At 39.4% G+C, this 21,984-nt stretch overlaps 1 protein-coding gene across 5 annotated transcripts in view; it reads right to left on the bottom strand.

The window, feature by feature from the left end:
- The window catches only part of Dzip1 (DAZ interacting zinc finger protein 1), a 70,034-nt gene that overhangs the window by 2,503 nt on the left and 45,547 nt on the right, over positions 1-21,984 (bottom strand). For 2 of the 5 annotated variants that reach the window (XM_058582784.1, XM_046454754.2), the window contains 7 exons: positions 21,148-21,207; positions 8,948-9,108; positions 5,606-5,768; positions 5,179-5,311; positions 4,533-4,586; positions 2,870-3,063; positions 1,610-1,743 (listed from right to left, as the gene is read on the bottom strand). In XM_058582784.1, the coding sequence (XP_058438767.1) occupies positions 1,610-1,743; positions 2,870-3,063; positions 4,533-4,586; positions 5,179-5,311; positions 5,606-5,768; positions 8,948-9,108; positions 21,148-21,207 (899 nt within the window). The remainder of the gene's footprint in view (positions 1-1,609; positions 1,744-2,869; positions 3,064-4,532; positions 4,587-5,178; positions 5,312-5,605; positions 5,769-8,947; positions 9,109-21,147; positions 21,208-21,984) is intronic. The other 3 variants (XM_046454757.2, XM_058582786.1, XM_046454756.2) reach the window with 2 other exon arrangements.

The following is a 21,984-nucleotide window of genomic DNA, read 5'->3' as shown; positions in this document are numbered from 1 at the left end:
AAATCTGGGATTTCTGCAGGGCAGTGAACTGAATTTGGAAGTGTGCGTTTTGAATGCTAAGGGAATCATCTTTCTTGTTTCATGCCACGGAAATATATTTTTCTTCTCTACAAATCAAGAATTTGGAAAATTTCAGAAACTACAGTGGGGGCAAGAAATTCTAAAGGCCAGGGTGGCACATATCACACAGAGCCTGCAGGGACGGCTACTCCCTGAAAGGAGCATGTTTGCAGTTTGCCCTTTCCAAAAGAGGGCAGGCACGTTAGCTCTCTTGATGACATATGGCTTTTTGTCACTTTCAGCTTGTGAAACACAAACTAATAAAATAGTCTGACAGAATGCTCTGGATTCCATGGAAGAACAAGAAGAAGGAATTAAATCTAATTTTAGTGAAAAATTTAAAAAAGAATGACTACTATTGGAAGACCCAGGCAACATAGACAGGCTTTCCAGAAATATAACAGGAGAGCTGCAGTCAGACTCTCTGGCATCCAGGCTGTTAGAACTGGAAACATTCTTCTCTGATGCAGCAGAGGAGCTTGGGCCTATCCTTGACTCAAGATTCACATACATCTTTGAAGCATCTCTCTACTGACTCCAGCTCCATAAAGGGCTAATCCCTGAAAAGTCCCTATTTTATGACCTCCCTATTTTATCCCTGTATGAGAAAAGTCCCTGGACTTGGATATGGAGGCCCCAAAGTCTAGCCATTCACATTTCTTTGTCCAAGTCATGTAATATCTGCAAGCATCAAACATGACAGAATTTTGATATTTTGATGAACATATGATGCATTATTACAGGTTGGATATCCCCTAGCCAAACTGTTTACACCAGAGTGTTTCAGATTCTATAGGTTTTCAGATTTTGAAATATTTGCATAGACTTTACCAGGTGTGAACATCCTTAACAATCTAAATCCAAAACAGAAATCCAAAACAATCTAAAATCTGAAACCTTTTTGGCGGGGGATACTGGAGATTGAACATTGAGCAGGCTAAGCACAGGCTTCACTGCTGAGCTACATCCCCAGCCCAAGTCGGAAACTTTTTGAGTGTCAAGTGGGTGTTCAAAAAGTTTAATACTTTGAGCCAGATGTGGTGGCTCCTTATAATCCCAGCAATTTGGGATACTAAAGCAAGAAGATCTCAAGTTTGAGGCCACCCTCAGCAACTTGGCGAGGCCCTAAGCAACTTAGCAAGACCCTGTCTCCAAAGAAATAAAAAGGGTTGGGGATGTGGCTCAGTGGTAAAGGGTCCCTGGGTTCAATCCCTAGAATAATAATAATAATTCAAAACATTTCAGATTTTGGATTTCAGATTATCACTCCAATATCTTTGGTTCTTTTTTTTTTTAAAGAGAATTTTTTAGTATTTATTTTTTAATTTTCGGTGGACACAACATCTTTCTTTGTTTGTGGTGCTGAGGATCAAACTCGGGCCACATGCATGCCAGGTGAGCGCGCTACCGCTTGAGCCACATCCCCAGCCCCAATATCTTTGATTCTTAAATGCAAAACTGACGTGAAAAATCTTAACCTCTACTATATTAATAATTATATTTTATCGAGATGAATTAATGTATGTTTAGTAAGTAAAAGTGACTTTACCTTTAGTTCTTCTTGTAATCCTTCTTTTGCGATAAATGCCTCAGCCACATTAATCCCACCAACTGGCTTATTCACATTTTTTTGCTGTGAAACCATCTTTTCAACTTTTTCGGTCAGTGTTTTAATGGCAGTTACTATGGGAACAACAGAAATTAGTCAGACAGGTCGTTAAAAATTGTATCTATCTCCAGTTCCAAAATAACCTTACAAGCACCTTAGAAAGAGTCTAAGCTCCTGTACATAATTACATATTATTAAAATAAAATTAGCTGAAATATTTTGGGATTAAAAAGTAAAGAAAAACACTTTAAAAAAGTCATGCTCCTCCAGGCAAGAAGCTACAAAAGTTTTCATTTTAATCAAGGACCAACTCATGTAATAATTATATGGTCAGAAACATTAATTCAGTGAGGTAATCTGGAGTATTTAAATGGTACCTTCCAAAACAATATGAGTTATTTTCAAATGCATTGGTTATAGTTTACATAACTATAAGGACATACAAATAATAATAGTAATATATTTAAAATATATAGTTCCTAAGTTACATTAAACAGAATTATTTCTCTTTAGCATGTTATCAGCAGACACAGACTAGGACCTTGTCTTTCTTTAAAATCATCCCATCTCCAAAAGGCAGTGCAGTGTATTAGAACAGTATTAACAGGTTGAATTCTGTCCCCTCAAACTCACATGTTGAAGTCCTCACCCCTAGTACCTTAGAATGTGTGACTTTATTTAGAGGCAAGGTAATTAAATGATGGAGGTTGCTAAGAGTAGGCCCTAGTCTTTGTGACCACTGTCCTTATAAAAGTGGGAAATTGGGACAGAGAGGCATGCATGAGGGACGATGATGTGAGGACACAGGGAGAAAGTGGTCTTCTACAAGCCAAGGACAGAGGCCTGGAACAGATCCTTACCTCATAAGGAGCTGAACTTGCCAATACCTTGATTATGGTTTGCAGCCTGCAGAATTGGTGACACAGGACATTTCTGTAGTCTAAGTTGCCTAGTTGTGGTACTTTGTTATAGGAGCACTGGGAAACCAATATAGCCAGGTACCCCCAATTTCTGCCTCTCTTTCAACTAGAAGATAGCTTGGCCAATAAGTGTATCTACCTTCCTTAGGCAGCACCTCTGGACAAGACCCAGCCTTGCCTGGTGAACTCTCCCAGTTCATACTCCCTGCATTCGGTGCCCCCAGCTGGGAACCACTGTCCTAAATAATTTCCAGAAGGTTCTCTGGTGATAAAAGCTCACCTGTGGGCTTGGGAGAAATGTCAGAGTCCTCGATTTCGCTTCCCTCAGTCCAGTCAGTGTCACTTTTGATGCTGCTCTTTCCATAGCTAGTCTTGTTGCTTTTAGAGGACTGCACGGGAAGTAAGTCTGGGGACATGTATGCCTGGATGAGGTCATCCTCATCCAGCTCTTCCTCTGAACTGAAGGGAGGTGTCCTATACAAAGCGAAACCAAAGGACTTACAAACCATGAGCCTCTTAAAGTGGTGGGAACCTTCTCAGAAAACTCCCAGAGACAATAAACTAACCCCGCATGGCCACAGACAAGACTGTGGTGAGGCCCAGGAGCCTGTGGGGTCACTCCAGATCCAGACCTGCCAATCGTGTGCCACAGTTGTCAATATGGACTGAAGTTACAGCCTTTTCCCTCTAAACCAAGTGTGCATTCTTAACAGTCTTAGTTTTTACATGCCTAAGAAAAACATTTCTCAGCAAAGGAAAATCATTTCCCATAAGAAAACTCTAAAAAATTATTGTTTTTTACACATACAATCTCATTTATATTATCACCTGAAATATCCCAGTTTAAAGTGAAATAGAAGTTCTGAGCAGTGTTTGTTCATTTAAAGAAAGAATATATATAGAGTACCTAAATTCCAGATAACACATTGGTCTTGTAAAGGTTGTTTCAGTCATGAAAAAACCTCATCCCATGGAATTACATTCATGAAAAACACTTTGGAAAGATGAATCATTATTTTCTCTATTGTATAATTCCTCAGTACATTTATGACAACGGTAGGTATCTCCAGAATAAGGAAATAGTGATGAAATTCAATTACAATAAAATTAGTCTAATTCACAGTAATATAACCTACAATTTATTGAGTACCCTCCAGGGCCAAGTGCTGAGCCAAGCTCTTTTTATTTATTTTCATTATTTATTTCTGTGGTACTGGGGCCTGAACCCAGGGCTTTGTGGATGTTAGGCTAGTGCTCTACATTGAGTGGCACCTGTAGCCCTTTTTATTTTTATTTGAGACACAGTCTCACTAAGTTGCTCAGGCTGGCCTCAAACTTAATACCCTCCTTCCTGGGCCTCCTGAGTAGCTGGGATTGCAGGTGTGCACCACTGTACCCAGCCCCAATTTTATTTTGTAAAATTATCCTGTGAAAAAGACAGCATTATGCCATGTTACATAACTTTTTTTTTTTTTTTTTTTTTTAAGAAAACTGAGGCTTAAAACAGTAGTCAACTGAATCCATAGCACACAATTGTTAGGTGATAAAGCAAGGATTCCTAGTATCCTTACAGAACTAAATAAGATCTAGGGTCATGGTCAAGACCCCAAGGAGCTAGAACAGGAAAATAATGTGTGAAACTTATACTGCCATGGATCTGGCCATTAAAACCCAACACTATCCATTAGACTTAAATATACTTGTCAAGAAATTACTCCACACTAGCTGGGGGAAGGGGGAATACATGAGAATGACAAGTGTGGAGACCATGATGTGATAAGTTCTGTTGACACAGATAATAAAAAGATATGCCACAAACATATATACAAAGGAATCACAAATGAACAATGATGCTTAACCAACTCTGAGATAGTAATTTACGATGAAAGGAATGTCCAGTAAAGAGAGTTGTTAAAATGCCCCCCACCGGCCCCCGTACTCACGTAACAGACAATGACTTTCTGGGAACAGGATCTTCTATGACATTTTTCTTAATTCTAAAAAAAAAAAACCAGCAGAAAAATATTTATAAAGTGTGTGAGTGAATACTACATTATAAACAAATTTCTATGGAATTGGTGATTTGTTGTGTTTTACTTATGTCAACAAAGGAGAGCAACTATTGCAGATGTGATTCACTGTTAGAGACTCAACATTTGTACCCACCAAATTCACGTGTGAACACCTGATCCTCAGTGTGGTGGTATCTGGAGGTAGGGACTTTGGGGTAATTAGGCTTAAATGAGGTGGTAGAGGGGAGCCCCATGATGGACTTACTGCCCTGATTAAGAGGGATATCAGAAGTTGCTTTCCACCACATACGAACACGGAGAGAAGGCAGCACTCTGCAGGGCTTGCACACAGCCCTCGATCAAACATGACCATGCTGGCACCCCTCAGCCAGAAGTCTGAGAAAGTAAGTTTCTGTTGTTTAAGCCACCCAATCTATGGCATACTGTTATGGCAGCCCCAGATGCCTAAGGCAAATAATTAAAAAAAAAAAAAAAAAAAAAAAAAAAAAAAAATATATATATATATATATATATATATATATATATATATATATATATATGGGTTGAAAATACTCACTTTGGATCAGGAGCAGTTCTATCAGTATAAACAGGTCTTTGTCTAACCAATATTCTGTTTCTGGGAGGAAGCTGGACTGCTTTGGGTACTTCTCCAGTTGAAAGGGTTTCCATTTGAGAAATACTGGGCTTATCTGGAAGAGAAGTATCATTCATGAGTCTCTGTGGCCTTTATAATCAGTAAGTGAAAAGCGAAATGTCACGGTGCAACACTGTGGTACCGTGGGAAGAAACAAGCCTGTCTCTGGGGCCTGCGTCCAGACTCCAGGGCTTATTTTTTAAATGTGAAAGACAGGGCACTCAACAGTACAAATAGTAAGAGAGTTGCCTGTAAAGTACCAGCATTTGTAAACCATTTAGAATTGTGGAAGGTGGTTAAAGTAAGCTCCCATACATGGCCTTGAAAAGGCATTTGGTAACAGGCTCACCTGTAAAGAGTAATCCTCTCTCCTCAATTTTACAGCTGACCTGATGTTCAAGGAATTCTCGAATTTCCTGAATGTTGGGCATTTGTCTTTCTCTCTCATGTCTTGCTGAATGCACGGTTTTCAGCACTCTATTCAAGTGCTCACTAGGAATACCGCGGATATCCTGAAGGAGTAAGATTCAACTGTTATCCTGTGATAACATTCCACTGGGTATGTCAGCATTTACTTTGCCATTGTTTCAGTCCATTCTTCCTGGGCTCCAGCTGCACATACAGTGTGTGTGTGCATGTGTGTGTGTGTGTGTGTGCGTGCACACACGCATGGGCACATGTGTGCACATACGCATGGGCACATGTGTGCACATGTCCATGCATCCTTCAAAATGTAACACTGTCCCAAAGCAGCTCCCATTGCACTTGGGCATGTCAGGTTTTTGTAGACTGTTTCTGACTGGTTGGCCAATGACATAAGGCCATGTGAGAAGGACAAAAGAGTCCACCAAGGCAGGAGAATCCCAGGGAAGCCATAAGAGGAACCAGCAACCAGAGAAGGCTGAAGAGGAGGCTGAGCTGTGCCGTGAGGGAGGGGTGGAGTCAAATAAGCAGAACCTAGGAGGAATTTCCAGATGGGTAAACATGGGGATAGGATACCTTGTGGGGCAGACTGGTGCAGGAGCAAAAACAATCAAAGCATGCTACACAGGCTAACGCTATAAAGGCCTGGGTGAGGAGGCCAGAAAGGAGGCTGAATGCCAATGTGAAAGGCTGTCCCACAGCGAAGAGAAAGTCATCAAAGGTAGCTTCAGTTAGGAACTAGAATAATTAAAGAGGTGAGCTAAGAAAATTAATCTGGATTTGATGGTAATCTAAACAGAAAAAAACTAGTTAAAGGGTTCTTTATTTAATAACAGTGTCTTACACACACTCATCTTCCATCTTCATCTCCATCTCCCCTCTTCTCCTCCAAAGCCCTACATCCTTCCCCATCCTGGGAAGTGGCCCCACCACTTACCCTTGCCCAAGACAGAAAAAATCTGTCATTAGATTAAGTGCCACCTCCAAGAAGAGATCTTCTCTGATCTTAGTTATTCCATCAACCCTACCAATTCTTCCTCCCTTCTCTCCGTACTGTCTGTGGTCAGAGCTCTACCATGTTATCTCTCTGTCTTCCTACACCTATGGCTGGATGGAAGGACCTAACGCTATACAAGTGTCAATACTTCCTAATTATTATGCAATTTCAATCAGAATCCCAACAGGGGTTGGTCTGGAAAACAAGATATATCACTGGAGAATGAAAAATGAAACAACTGCCATGAAATTTTTGAAATAAGACTAATGAAGCAGCCATCGCCTACAGAAGACATTACAACACATGCCAGAGATGCTCCATGAAATCAGAATGGTCTTGGCAAAAGAATAAAAGGGGGAGGGGCAGGAACAACTAAAAGTCCAAAATCAAATCCAAATATATAAAGAAATTTCCTATTTGGTAAAAATGTCATTTCAAATAAGTGGAGAAAGGAGGGATTACTCAACAGATGATATTGGGACAAATGATCCAACTGGAAATAAAATTAGATTTCCAAATCACTGTTTCCAAACCTAATTCTTAAAGACCAGATAAAGGAAAAGCAAAACAAAACAAATTAAAAGCCCTCTCTAAGCATTAGGGAAGAAACAGGATTATTTTAAAATTATCTTTTGATGAAAGGAAATGTATCAACTAAAATTAAAACACCAAAGCCATATGCAGACAACTAACATGAAAAATTGTCTCAAGAAACAATTCACATAGGAGCTATAGAAATTCCATGAGTGTTCTTGATTCCACCACCTAAGTATGGTCAAAACTCACCTAAAAGACTCTATATGGAAATGAAACGGAGTGACAGTTCTAGGAGTGGGTGAAAGATGTGGAGCAAACAAGCTCTTGCGCATGGTTAGGGATAATATGGATTAGAAAACTATTTGACAGTACTTATTATACCATATATATGCTCACCCTTTGACCCAGCAGCTTTATTCCTAGACATATATCCAAGAAATAGAAATATTTTGATGGCTTATGTTCACCATAAGACATGTACAAAAATTAATAGCCAAGAATAGTCCAAACTGGAAACCTAAAAGTCTATTAGCAAAGGAAGAGATAAATGACAGTTATTCATACAAGAGAACACTACAACACAATAAAGAACAAACTACTGCTACTGAAACAAGAGATATGAATCAGACAAATCATAAGTAAAAGATAAAAAATACTACACGGTACAGGATTCTGCCTATATGAGATTCAAGAACAAGCAAAATCAAGCCAGAATATCTGTCACCTTGGTTCGCAGAGTAAGAGGTGATACTGATGAGGAAAAGGTAAGGGGGTCTTCTTCAGTGTTAAAAATGTTCAATCTCCTCATCTGAGTGCTGGTTACAGACCACACACATGTATATATACATGTATACACACATATCCACATGCATACAAATCCATATATAAACACATAAATAGAAAAGCATGAAACATAAATAGATTCACGTTTCTTCATATATATCTACATGCACACATACATGTATACAAAAATGCATATACACATATGTATGCATTCATATCTATAAGACACCCATGCACACACACATACATCTGCATACAAATATCTACCTAGACATATTACATGCACGGTGTGTACACAATCCATGTATAAAATAAGTACACATGCACAATGCACATGCGAATACGTATGTGCCTATGTACATGCCAACGTAGCCTTGATACTTCTGCATATACACACATTGTATATCCATGTGTATGTAGGAACATATATATATAGGTATATAGGTCCCCTGTTATTCAGTTAAGATATGTGCATTTTATGTATGTCAATACAAATGTGAAAAGCAAAAGGAGTTTGTAGGTATATATGATGTACTGAAAATATTCAATCTGGCAACACCATGAAATACAATTCATCCATCCATCCAGCAAGTATTTACTAAGTGCTGATTTTGTAATAGGCAATGATTTGGGGGGTTAATATCAGAATGTAGGCCATAATTGACTGTCCTTATATAAACCCTTGTGCCTTCCTTTCTAGTTGTACCATGTTAATAGTTACTTAATGACATTTCTGTAAAATGCAGATAATAATATCACTTGTTTCAGAGATTTGTTTCTCTGTTTCAATGATTAGGATCTGTTAAGGTATTAGGCACAGCTATGCTACCCAGGTGTCCAAGGAAGGGGTCATATTAGCCTCTGGTCTCCAAATGTGGACAGAACTGATATGCCTTCTTTTCTTTGATTCTTCCTAACTAAGAAACCAAAATATAACAAACCAGTAAGTACTCCCAAATTGGACGAACATACGGCATTAATTCCCAGGGTTTCCAGTTTCTCCATCAAGCTCTGCTCCAAAACTGTTCTTATCTCCTTCGTGAGGGAGGGGTTGGTCTTCAAAGCTTTCTTTAAATGTGTCTTGTTATTTAATTTCTGTTCATTTTCCCTTCCTGAAATAAAGGTGTGATTTTTTTCTTAAATGAGTTAAAAGAGAATTAAACAAATGCATTCAATCTCCAAGCAGAAATGGAAAAAAAAAAAAAACCCACTTAAAACAGCAAGTAAGCATTTATGATGTCTCAGGTTTTTGGACATTTTATTCTTGCAGTACAACATATCAATAATGCTTAATGCTATACCTCCTAAAACTAATTTAAGTCTGCTTCAAAACATCAGTGTCTTTAAAGACTCTTGATTGCTTAACCAAATTAAAGCTAAATAATATAAGAAATATAGAAGCACAGTAGAAAATTTTTATTTACAGGTTTAATGTTTTATCACTGGAACTATTTCACTATTTCTTGAAAAGTTAATCTCTAAAGTTTAGTTAGAATTGATGCATCATCTTATAAAGAAAAAAGCCCAATTTACTTTAGATCAGCAAAAATTTTAAAGTAATAAATTTAGTAGAAGTTCATACAAAATTTCAAAATGTGATAATTATTATATCTCTCAAAATATTTTCCCAAATGAAAAAGATACTAACAAAAGTCTTAGGAAAAGTATTTTTTGTTGTTGTTGTTTCAAACAACCCATAATTAAAAACCAAGAAGCCACAACAAGCCACATTCTCTTCACTTGTCCTTCCCTATTCTATCTTTCTTTCCTTTTTCTTTTTTCATGGTGCTCGGGCTGAACCCAGGGCCCTGCACATGCTAAGCAGATGCTCTACCAGTCCATCCTATTCCACCTTTACTCCTAGACAGTTCAAAAAAGCTTAGAGAAGGGGACAAATGGTGTGACCTTTGCAGGCCAGAGGCTTGACTAAGGAGACCTTGGCTGAAGACTTAACTAAGGAGACATGACATTTGGCAGTTCAGACCCCATGTGAACGTCCAAAGCCAGATATGGGAGAAATGTGTCAACTATACTATCATTCTGAAGTCAAATCTCCAAGCAGGGGCATTTTATCCAACAAGGCCCCCCCCCCAAAAAAAAAGCTACAGTCCAGCCCTGAGAAACACTCTTCCACTGGTAACCACAGCACTCAGTTTTGCAGAAGATCTTGAACAAAATGCCTTTTGTTTAAGATATTTTCTAGACACCCATTCAATTCCAGTACTAAAGAATTTCTGGTAGCCCCTGCCAGGTGACCACCGACAGAAAAGGCCCAGTGGCCCGCGGTGGGACAGAGCTTCCAATCACTCCTGCAAGGTAGGCGGGCCTGCGACCCACCGGCAGAAGAGGAGCAGCGACCTGCTGAGTGGCAGAGTCGCCCCCTCCCCCTGCGCCGGCAAAGTAGAGGGAACTGTGACCACGCACAGAGCAGGCCCAGTGGCCTGCTGAGGGGCAGAGCCGCCCCCCACCCCTCGCGCCTGCCAGGTAGGGGAACTGTGACCATGGACAGAGCAGGCCCAGCGGCCTGCTGAGGGGCAGAGCCACCCCCCACCCCCCGCGCCTGCCAGGTGACCACCGACAGAAAAGGCCCAGTGGCCCACGGTGGGACAGAGCTTCCAATCACTCCTGCAAGGTAGGCGGGCCTGCGACCCACCGGCAGAAGAGGAGCAGCGACCTGCTGAGAGGCAGAGCCGCCCCCTCCCCCTGCACCTGCAAGGTAGAAGGAACTGTGACCACGCACAGAGCAGGCCCAGCGGCCTGCTGAGGGGCAGAGCCACCCACCACCCCCCGCCCCTGCCAGGTGACCACCGACAGAAAAGGCCCAGTGGCCCGCGGCGGGACAGAGCTTCCAATCACTCCTGCAAGGTAGGCGGGCCTGCGACCCACTGGCAGAAGAGGAGCAGCGGCCTGCTGAGAGGCAGAGCCGCCCCCTCCCCCTGCACCGGCAAGGTAGAGGGAACTGTGACCACGCACAGAGCAGGCCCAGCGGCCTGCTGAGGGGCAGAGCCACCCCCCACCCCACGCGCCTGCCAGGTAGGTGGAACTGTGACCACCGACAGAAAAGGCCGAGTGGCCCGCGGCAGGACAGAGCTTCCAATCACTCCTGCAAGGTAGGCGGGCCTGCGACCCACTGGCAGAAGAGGAGCAGCGGCCTGCTGGGAGGCAGAGCCGCCCCCTCCCCCTGCACCGGCAAGGTAGAGGGAACTGTGACCACGCACAGAGCAGGCCCAGGGGCCTGCTGGGGGGCAGAGCCGCCCCCCACCCCCCGCGCCTGCCAGGTAGGTGGAACTGTGACCACCATCAGAACAGGCCAGACCTGCAACCGAGAGACAGAACAGGCCCAGTGGCCTGAGGAAGGGTAGAGCCGCCCCCCCCCCCGCACCTGCAAGGTAGGCGGACCTGCGACCCACTGGCAGTACAGCCCCAGAGGCCTGCAGAGGGGCAGTGCCGCTGCCTGCACCTGCAAAGTAGACAGAACTGTGACCACCCACAGAACAAGCCTAGCGGCCCACAGAGGGACAGAGCCGCCGCCCGCGCCTGCGAGGGAGACTTTGCAACTATACAAGACCAATATAAATATATAGGGGGAAAATTCAATAACACAACAGTTTCACTAAGTAGAAAGGAACGCAAACAGTATGAAGAGACAAGGAAAGAAAGGACCACAAGCAATGCAGGTCAACTCAACATTAGAAGAGGTAATAGCTGCAGCAGATGGAATGTCAGATAAAGAATTCAGGATATACATGCTTCAGATGATCTGGAGTCTCAAGGAAGACATCAGACAGCAAAATCAGACAATGAAAGATCACTTCAACAATGAATTACATAAACAAATCCAAGAAGCAAAAGATCAACTACACAGGGAAATAGAGGTTATAAAAAACAAACAAACAGAAATCCTAGAAATGCAGGAAGCAATAAGCCAACTTAAAAACTCAATTGAGAATACTACCAGCAGAGTAGAACACTTAGAAGACAGAACATCAGACAATGAAGATAAAGTATTTCAACTTGAAAAGAACATAGACAGCTCAGCAAGACTGTTAAGAAACCATGAGCAGAACATCCAAGAAATATGGGATAACATCAAGAGACCAAATTTAAGAGTCATTGGGATACAGGAAGGGACAGAGTTTCAAACCAAAGGATTGAGCAATCTATTCAATGAAATAATACGAGAAAACTTCCCAGACTTGAAGAATGAGACAGAACCCCAAATCCTAGAAGCCTACAGGACGCCGAATGTGCAAAATCATAAGAGACCCACACCTAGACACATTATAATGAAGATGCCCAACATACAGAATAAGGAGAGAATTTTAAAAGCTACAAGAGAAAGGAAGCAGATCACATTTAGGGGTAAGCCAATCAGGATAACAGCTGATCTTTCAACACAGACTCTGAACGCTAGAAGATCCTGGAATAACATATTTCAAACACTGAAAGAAAATGGGTTCCAACCAAGAATTGTGTTTCCAGCGAAATTAAGCTTCAGGATGGAAGATGAAATTAAAACCTTCCACGATAAACAAAAGTTAAAAGAATTTGCAGCTAGAAAACCATCTCTTCAAAACATCCTTGGCAAAACATTACAGGAAGAGGAAATGGAAAATAACAATGAAAACCAACAGTGGGAGGTAGGACACTAAAGGGGGGAAAATAATCAAAGAGGAAAACAAACCATGTTTAGTAACATAAATAAACAAATATGGCTGGAAGAACAACCCATATCTCAATAATAACCCTAAATGTTAATGGCTTAAACTCACCAATCAAGAGACACAGGCTAGTAGAATGGGTCACAAAACAAGACCCAACAATATGCTGCCTACAGGAGACGCATTTGATAGGAAAAGACATACATAGGCTGAAGGTGAAAGGTTGGGAAAAATCATATCACTCATATGGACTTCGGAAACAAGCAGGAGTATCCATACTCATATCAAATAAAATAGATTTCAAGCCAAAGTTAATCAAAAGGGATAAAGAGGGATACTACATACTGCTCAAGGGAACCATACACCAACAAGACATAACAATCATAAATATATATGCCCCAAACAATGGTGCAGCTATGTTCATCAAACAAACTCTTCTCAAGTTCAAGAGTCTAATAGACCACCATACAATAATCATGGGAGACTTCAACACACCTCTATCACCACTGGACAGATCTTCCAAACAAAAGTTGAATAAGGAAACTATAGAACTCAATAACACAATTAATAACCTAGACTTAATTGACATATATAGAGTATACCACCCAACATCAAGCAGTTACACTTTTTTCTCAGCAGCACATGGATCCTTCTCAAAAATAGATCATATATTATGTCACAGGGAAACTCTTAGACAATATAAAGGAGTAGAGATAATACCATGCATCCTATCTGATCATAATGGAATGGAACTGAAAATCAACGATAAAAGAAGGAAGGGAAAAGAATACATCACTTGGAGAATGAACAATAGGTTACTGAATGATCAATGGGTTATAGAAGACATCAAGGAAGAAATTAAAAAATTCTTAGAGATTAATGAAAACACAGACACAACATATCGGAATCTATGGGACACATTGAAAGCAGTTCTAAGAGGAAAATTCATTGCTTGGAGTTCATTCCTTAAAAAAAGAAAAAACCAACAAATAAATGATCTCATACTTCATCTCAAAATCCTAGAAAAAGAAGAGCAAAACAACAGCAAAAGAAGTAGAAGGCAAGAAATAATTAAAATCAGAGCTGAAATTAATGAAATCGAAACAAAAGAAACAATTGAAAAAATTGACAAAACTAAAAGTTGGTTCTTTGAAAAAATAAACAAAATCGACAGACCCTTAGCCATGCTAGCGAAGAGAAGAAGAGAGAGAACTCAAATTACTAACATACGGGATGATAGAGGCAATATCACAACAGACACTTCAGAAATACAGAAGATAATCAAAAATTATTTTGAATCCTTATACTCCAATAAATTAGAAGATAGTGAAGGCATAGATAAATTTCTTAAGTCATATGATCTGCCCAGATTGAGTCAGGAGGATATAGACAACCTAAACAGACCAATATCAATTGAGGAAATAGAAGAAACCATCAAAAGACTACCAACTAAGAAAAGCCCAGGACCAGATGGGTATACAGCAGAGTTTTACAAAACCTTTAAAGAGGAACTAATACCAATACTTTTCAAGCTACTTCGGGAAATAGAAAAAGAGGGAGAACTTCCAAATTCATTCTACGAGGCCAACATCACCCTGATACCTAAACCAGACAAAGACACTTCAAAGAAAGAAAACTACAGACCAATATCTCTAATGAACCTAGATGCAAAAATCCTCAATAAAATTCTGGCCACTCGGATACAAAAACTTATCAAAAAAATTGTGCACCATGATCAAGTAGGATTCATCCCTGGGATGCAAGGCTGGTTCAATATACGGAAATCAATAAATGTTATTCATCACATCAATAGACTTAAAAATAAGAATCATATGATCATCTCGATAGATGCGGAAAAAGCATTTGACAAAGTACAGCATCCCTTTATGTTCAAAACTCTAGAAAAACTAGGGATAACAGGAACATACCTCAATATTGTAAAAGCAATCTATGCTAAGCCTCAGGCTAGCATCATTCTGAATGGAGAAAAATTGAAGGCATTCCCTCTAAAATCTGGAACAAGACAGGGATGCCCTCTCTCTCCACTTCTGTTCAACATAGTTCTCGAAACACTGGCCAGAGCAATTAGACAGACGAAAGAAATTAAAGGCATCAAAATAGGAAAAGAAGAACTTAAATTATCACTATTTGCAGATGACATGATTCTATACCTAGCAGACCCAAAAGGGTCTACAAAGAAACTATTAGAGCTAATAAATGAATTCAGCAAAGTGGCAGGATATAAAATCAACACGCATAAATCAAAGGCATTCCTGTATATCAGCGACAAATCCTCTGAAATGGAAATGAGGACAACCACTCCATTCACAATATCTTCAAAAAAAATAAAATACTTGGGAATCAACCTAACAAAAGAGGTGAAAGACTTATACAATGAAAACTACAGAACCCTAAAGAGAGAAATAGAAGAAGATCTTAGAAGATGGAAAAATATACCCTGTTCATGGATAGGCAGAACTAACATCATCAAAATGGCGATATTACCAAAAGTTCTCTACAGGTTTAATGCAATGCCAATCAAAATCCCAACGGCATTTCTTGTAGAAATAGAGAAAGCAATCATGAAATTCATATGGAAAAACAAAAGACCCAGAATAGCAAAAACAATGCTAAGCAGGAAGGGTGAATCAGGCGGTATAGCGATACCAGACTTCAAACTATACTACAGAGCAATAGTAACAAAAACAGCATGGTACTGGTACCAAAACAGGCGGGTGGACCAATGGTACAGAATAGAGGACACAGAAACCAATCCACAAAACTACAACTACCTTATATTTGATAAAGGGGCTAAAAGCATGCAATGGAGGAAGGATAGCATCTTCAACAAATGGTGCTGGGAAAACTGGAAATCCATATGCAACAAAATGAAACTGAATCCCTTTCTCTCGCCATGCACAAAAGTAAATTCAAAATGGATCAAGGAGCTTGATATCAAATCAGAGACACGCCGTCTGATAGAAGAAAAAGTTGGCTACGATCTACATACTGTGGGGTCGGGCTCCAAATTCCTCAATAGGACACCCATAGCACAAAAGTTAATAACTAGAATCAACAAATGGGACTTACTCAAACTAAAAAGTTTTTTCTCAGCAAAAGAAACAATAAGAGAGGTAAATAGAGAGCCTACATCCTGGGAACAAATCTTTACTCCTCACACTTCAGATAGAGCCCTAATATCCAGAGTATACAAAGAACTCAAAAAATTAGACAATAAGAGAACAAACAACCCAATCAACAAATGGGCCAAGGACCTGAACAGACACTTCTCAGAGGAGGACATACAATCAATCAACAAGTACATGAAAAAATGCTCACCATCTCTAGCTGTCAGAGAAATGCAAATCAAAACCACCCTAAGATACCATCTCACTCCAGTTAGATTGGCAGCCATTATGAAGTCAAACAACAACAAGTGCTGGCGAGGATGTGGGGAAAAGGGTACACTTGTACATTGCTGGTGGGACTGTAAATTGGTGCAGCCAATTTGGAAAGCAGTATGGAGATTTCTTGGAAAGCTGGGAATGGAGCCACCATTTGACCCAGCTATTCCCCTTCTCGGTCTATTCCCTAAAGACCTAAAAAGAGCATGCTACAGGGACACTGCTACATCTATGTTCACAGCAGCACAATTCACAATAGCAAGACTGTGGAACCAACCTAGATGCCCTTCAATGGATGAATGGATAAAAAAAATGTGGCATTTATACACAATGGAGTATTACTCTGCATTAAAAAATGACAAAATCATAGAATTTACAGGGAAATGGATGGCATTAGAGCAGATTATGCTAAGTGAAGCTAGCCAATCCCTAAAAAACAAATGCCAAATGTCTTCTTTGATATAAGGAGAGTAACTAAGAACAGAGTAGGGTCGAAGAGCAGGAGAAGAAGATTAACATTAAACAGGGATGAGAGGTGGGAGGGAAAGGGAGAGAGAAGGGAAAATGCATGGAAATGGAAGGAGACCCTCAGAGTTATACAAAAGTACATACAAGAGGAAGTGAGGGGAAGGGGAAAAATAATATAAGGGGGACAAACGAATGTCAGTAGAGGGAGCAGAGAGAGAAGAGGGGAGGGGAGGGGAGGGGAGGGGAGGGGAGGGGAGGGGAGGGGGGATAGTAGAGGATAGGAAAGGCAGCAGAATACAACAGACACTAGTATGGCAATATGTAAATCAATGGATGTGTAACTGATGTGATTCTGCAATCTGTATATGGGGTAAAAATGGGAGCTCATAACCCACTTGAATCAAATTGTGAAATATGATATATCAAGAACTATGTAATGTTTTGAACAGCCAACAATAAAAAATTAAAAAAAAAAAAAAAAGAATTTCTGGTAAATTGGTAAAGTTTTATTAAAAGCAAAACTGGCCAAATCACTATTTGTACATTCAATAGGAGGGAAAAAAAAGAAAAACCCTGCACAAAGACACTTTTATATACTTTGCTATTCCAGCCTGCTAAACTGCAATTAAAAATTACATATGATTAAAAGTCAGAAGTCATCTTTAATTTTTATATCCTCAGCATTCATGCTGCTTGACTAACCACCAATGTTTCAAAAAAAAAAAAAAAAAAGTAAGCACTTCTGTACTAGGAACTGACGGGCAATCATCAAAATCTAAATAGCTTAGCTGCAGCCAATGTTATTGACTATGTCTTCTAGTTGGTCATCGCAGTCTGCAACCATCAAGGGCTAAAAATAAAAAGGCACCTAGAAAGAGACTGGGGTCACTGAAATAGATACAAACCTGACCCAAATTGCAAGAATAATTTATTGGCCAGTGTCTCAGATATAAAAGGAAGAAACATGGCCTAAACAGAGGCTCTGGGCCATGTTTACTCTGGGATGTGGGGCTCGTGTAAAAATCAAGCAATGTCTACAACTGCTTAGCCACATTTTAAAAGAGTCCCAACAGCCTTTGTTATCAGTTGTTGCATTCATTTGCTAACGTCTGGAGTTACCCTCAAACCTGATGACAAGTTCATTTCAATGATGTAAGGTAAATGAACTTTTCCCTTTGTCCTCAAACTCACTTTATATATTGGTGACTGCTTTGGGAAGCCCTTGGTAGGGATTCTTTCAAGGCTGAGACTGGCTGATGGGAGCAAGAGAAAGAATGTAGAGTGGACAAGGGAAATAAAATTTAAAAGTTAGAGAGAGGTAGAATTAATTGCTTAAAAAAACAACAGAGGTGAAGATGTTAATTAAAGCACATATTGCTCACCAAGACCAAGACAAAACTTTCCAGAGATCAGCATTTCCTCCCATATAAAATTTAAACACATGTGAGCAGATGGCCAGGCAAAAGCACAACAGCCCATATATGTGATCAGTTACACCATACATACAACAGACCATTCATGATAAGAAAGTAATTATAGTGCAAAGTAGAATTCCTGAGTTGCAAAGGGCTTTATCTACTATATAGCAACAAACTTCCTTATTTTTCACAAGGAGACCAGACTTCCCCAAAGACCACCCAGCTAGTCTTGCAGAGCCATACCAACTTCCCTTTATTTGTTCTTTGCTTTAAACTACAGAAAGCTGAATATCTGGATTTAGTTCGAGCCCATTCACTATATTCAGAAACCTGGGGCAGCTTTCTGACCCTCCAGTGTTTCAAGTTTTTGAAAAATAAAATAGCCTTTAAAGATCCCTCCTAGTTTTCACACTCCAATATCCTAAAAAACAGCAAAGCTAAATGTGCCTCTACACAACTGTCAAACTCAACAGAAATGTTCCTGTGTTATCTCTTACTAACAGCCATACTGTCTTTTGCAAACTACTGTCAAAATCTAGCTCCACTAGCGTTTATCTGCAAAATGGCACAAGCTAAGGAATTTATTGTTGGCGATTAATCTGTTACCAGCATGCAGACACCATGGAGGTGCTAAAAGGAGGCAATCACTGGTTTTCTACAGCACTTGGGACTTGTGTGTTTTCTGAGGTCCTGAGCACTTTCCTGTTTCCCATCAGATCTGTGTCTAAACACATGGGGGGTGGCAAAGATTGTATTCTTTCCCAGTCCAGTTCCCCAGCAACCAGTGATGGCAACACTGATGCCCACATGGTAATGATCAATGATGTCTGCTAGCAATGATCTCAAACTTATATTGGGTAGAAGAACTCTAAGAGCATAGACAGGATGATGCCATGGGTAGAACCTGGAACTGCAAGTCAAGAGAGCCATCTGGGTGATGGTGGAGAGGTTACAACTCCTCTTGAAGACCTCACTCACTTGTTTTTTTTTAAATGCACAAACTATATGACCAAGTTCTGGTTTTGAAATTGGGTGACCCTTTCTGTGAATCCCCAAACACATTTCCCAAATTCTTCAAAGAAGAAGGGATTTTATGTCTTGGACATATAACAATACACAAGTAGGACAGAAGAAATATGTTACTTGCAAGTAAAATGATACATCATTATTCAGAACTCAAATAGGGTAAAATTTGTTCATCCTGTTTCTAGGAAGCCAGCAGGGATAGTCGAAAATCACTTAAAGACAATGTTTTAAAGCACCGTTTTCTTTCACCTATAGAGACAGTGGCTGCTACTCAGTCCGGTTAAATGCTGTCAAGTGGACCATGCACCCCAAGGTTTCCATTTTTTCAAGAGATGTCAGAAATTAAGATATTCATGCAAAATAATGACAACTGATAGTAAAATCATTTCCAATAGTGTAGCTCAAACAAATATCAGCCTGTCCTTGCAGGCCTCAAGTTCAACATCTGGGCTATGGCCATCCTGAAGGCTGCTCAAAATAATTGCTATCGGGCTGGGGATGTGGCTCAAGCGGTAGCGCGCTCGCCTGGCATGCGTGCGGCCCGGGTTCGATCCTCAGCACCACATATAAACAAAGATGTTGTGTCCGCCAAAAACTAAAAAATAAATATTAAAAAAAAAATTCTCTCTCTCTAAAAAAATAAAATAAAATAAATAATTGCTATCGACAACTCCTCCTTCTTTCTCTGACAATGCAATAAGCAAACATCCCCTAAAAGGGGGGCAATATCTTTCAAAGACATGCTCATTAGAGTACCCACAAATTCCTCTCAACAACTTTTTATGGCTTTATTACAATTTAATGTATCTATACTCTTGTTTCTAAAATAAACAGATTTCTAAAACACTTTAACAGCAATGACAAAGAAATTTAAAAGAAATGAAACAACTAAAATAAAACTTTTCAAAATAAGTGCTAACTATGAGTCAATACTTAGGAAGATATGATATCCTAAGCCACTCTAGCATAGAGAAAGTCAAGACAAATTGCAAAGGCACACAGAAGCAATATAAACAAATTCCATTAAAATACTTTTAAGGGCTGGAGTTGTGGCTCAGCAGTAGAATGTTCTCCTAACACACGTGAGGCCCTAGGTTTCAATTCTCAGCACCACAAAAAAAAATAAATTAAATAAAGGTACAACTGCAAAGTAAATATTTTAAAAAATATATTTTTAAAAAGGACTGATGATTAACATGGCAAGCCCAAGACGTGAAAATATACATTATGTAAATTTTATGAAACTCCTGATTTAGTCAATTCTGTTTGTAGCCTTGTTAAAAGGTATTTTTGTAAAACTTCTAGAGAATATAGGCACTAATAAGCAATATTGAGTTTTTTTTTTTTTACTTCTCTTCCTGTACAAAAATGACAAAACTAGAACCTGTGTATGTGTTACCAATTTGCTTTCTCCTAAGGAAGTGATATTTGGTAAAGTATTGTTAATAAGGAAAAAATTATGATAAACTGATTCAAACATAAGAGTTTTCAGGATCTACTGCCCTAACATTAAGAAAATATGCAGTATAATTACACATTTTTTCATAAACTTCAAAAATTAAATCATGGAAAATAATTTTTACAACTGCCAAATAACTGAGTAAGCAGTAGTAACTTTAAATCTCCCCAAACCTGTGACAGCTCTTATTCTACCAAGAAGATATTATTTTACACATAAATATTCTATATCCAGAGTTTAGATAATATGCTTGTATTCATATTTAAAAAAAATTTGGAAATAGCCACTTTATCCATTCATCCCAGATTCATAGTATGAGAAATCACCACTCTGGAACAAATATTTCCCCATCATCTGGTATACAGCATGTGTGTCAGCTTGTCATCTGATCAGAAAATATCTGTATTGAAATAAAGACCTAAATTTTTTTATTTCCAAGTTCCTAACACAGGAAACTTATTCATCTGTTTGCATAAGATTTTACTCTTGCAAAGCATTAGAGGAATAAGGTAACAGCACAGGAAGAATAAGGTAATAGCATATTATATGTAAGTTGAAAATGTAATTCAAATCTACATGTCTTCCTGATTTTAATACAGAATTAGAAATTAGGATATTCATGCAAATGTAAACCACTGGCACGTATTCTCAGGGCTTGAGTTTTAGCATATACATACAATTTATGCAGAAAAACCCTAATCAAGTCCTTGATTACCTTTTTCTTCTTCTGAAAGTTCTTCTATGGGTTCCAGTACATGTGACGAGAATGCCTGTTCTATTAACGAGGAAAAACAAGAACAGTACAAACAGGACAACAGTAAAGTCACATTAGTTTCCTTTCAAACCATTTCAAAAGATATAATTCTACCATGTTTTAGTCATGCCTAAATGCCAATAATTTACTGGGAAAAAATATCAAGGCAGTCAGTTAAAACTGGTTACTTTTTCACGAAATCTTCTATATTTTTATGTATTTTCCATTAACTCCACCCTAAGGAAATTATATTTTTAAATAATTAAGTTATGTGCATTGCTGGTGGGACTGCAAATTGGTGCGGCCAATTTGGAAAGCAGTATGGAGATTCCTGGGAAAGCTGGGAATGGAACCACCATTTGACCCAGCTATTGCCCTTCTCGGACTATTCCCTGAAGACCTTAAAAAGAGCATACTATAGGGATACTGCTACATCGATGTTCATAGCAGCACAATTCACAATAGCTAGACTGTGGAACCAACTTAGATGCCCTTCAATAGATGAATGGATTAAAAAAATGTGGCATTTATACACAATAGAGTATTACTCAGCACTAAAAAATGACAAAATCATGGAATTTGCAGGGAAATGGATGGCATTAGAGCAGATTATGCTAAGTGAAGCTAGCCAATCCCTAAAAAACAAATGCCAAATGTCTTCTTTGATATAAGGAGAGCAACTAAAAACAGAGCAGGGAGGAAGAGCATGAGAAAAGGATTAACATTCAACAGGGATGAGAGGTGGGAAGGAAAGGGAGAGAGAAGGGAAATTGCATGGAAATGGAAGGAGACCCTCAT

Source organism: Marmota monax, unplaced genomic scaffold (assembly GCF_021218885.2).
Source record: "Marmota monax isolate L192 unplaced genomic scaffold, Marmota_monax_Labrador192_F-V1.1 WCK01_AAM20220418_F8-fsc00026, whole genome shotgun sequence".
NCBI classification, from domain to species: domain Eukaryota; kingdom Metazoa; phylum Chordata; class Mammalia; order Rodentia; family Sciuridae; genus Marmota; species Marmota monax.
The sequence above is the reverse complement of the archived record's forward strand: the minus strand, read 5'-3'. Positions and strand labels throughout refer to the sequence as shown.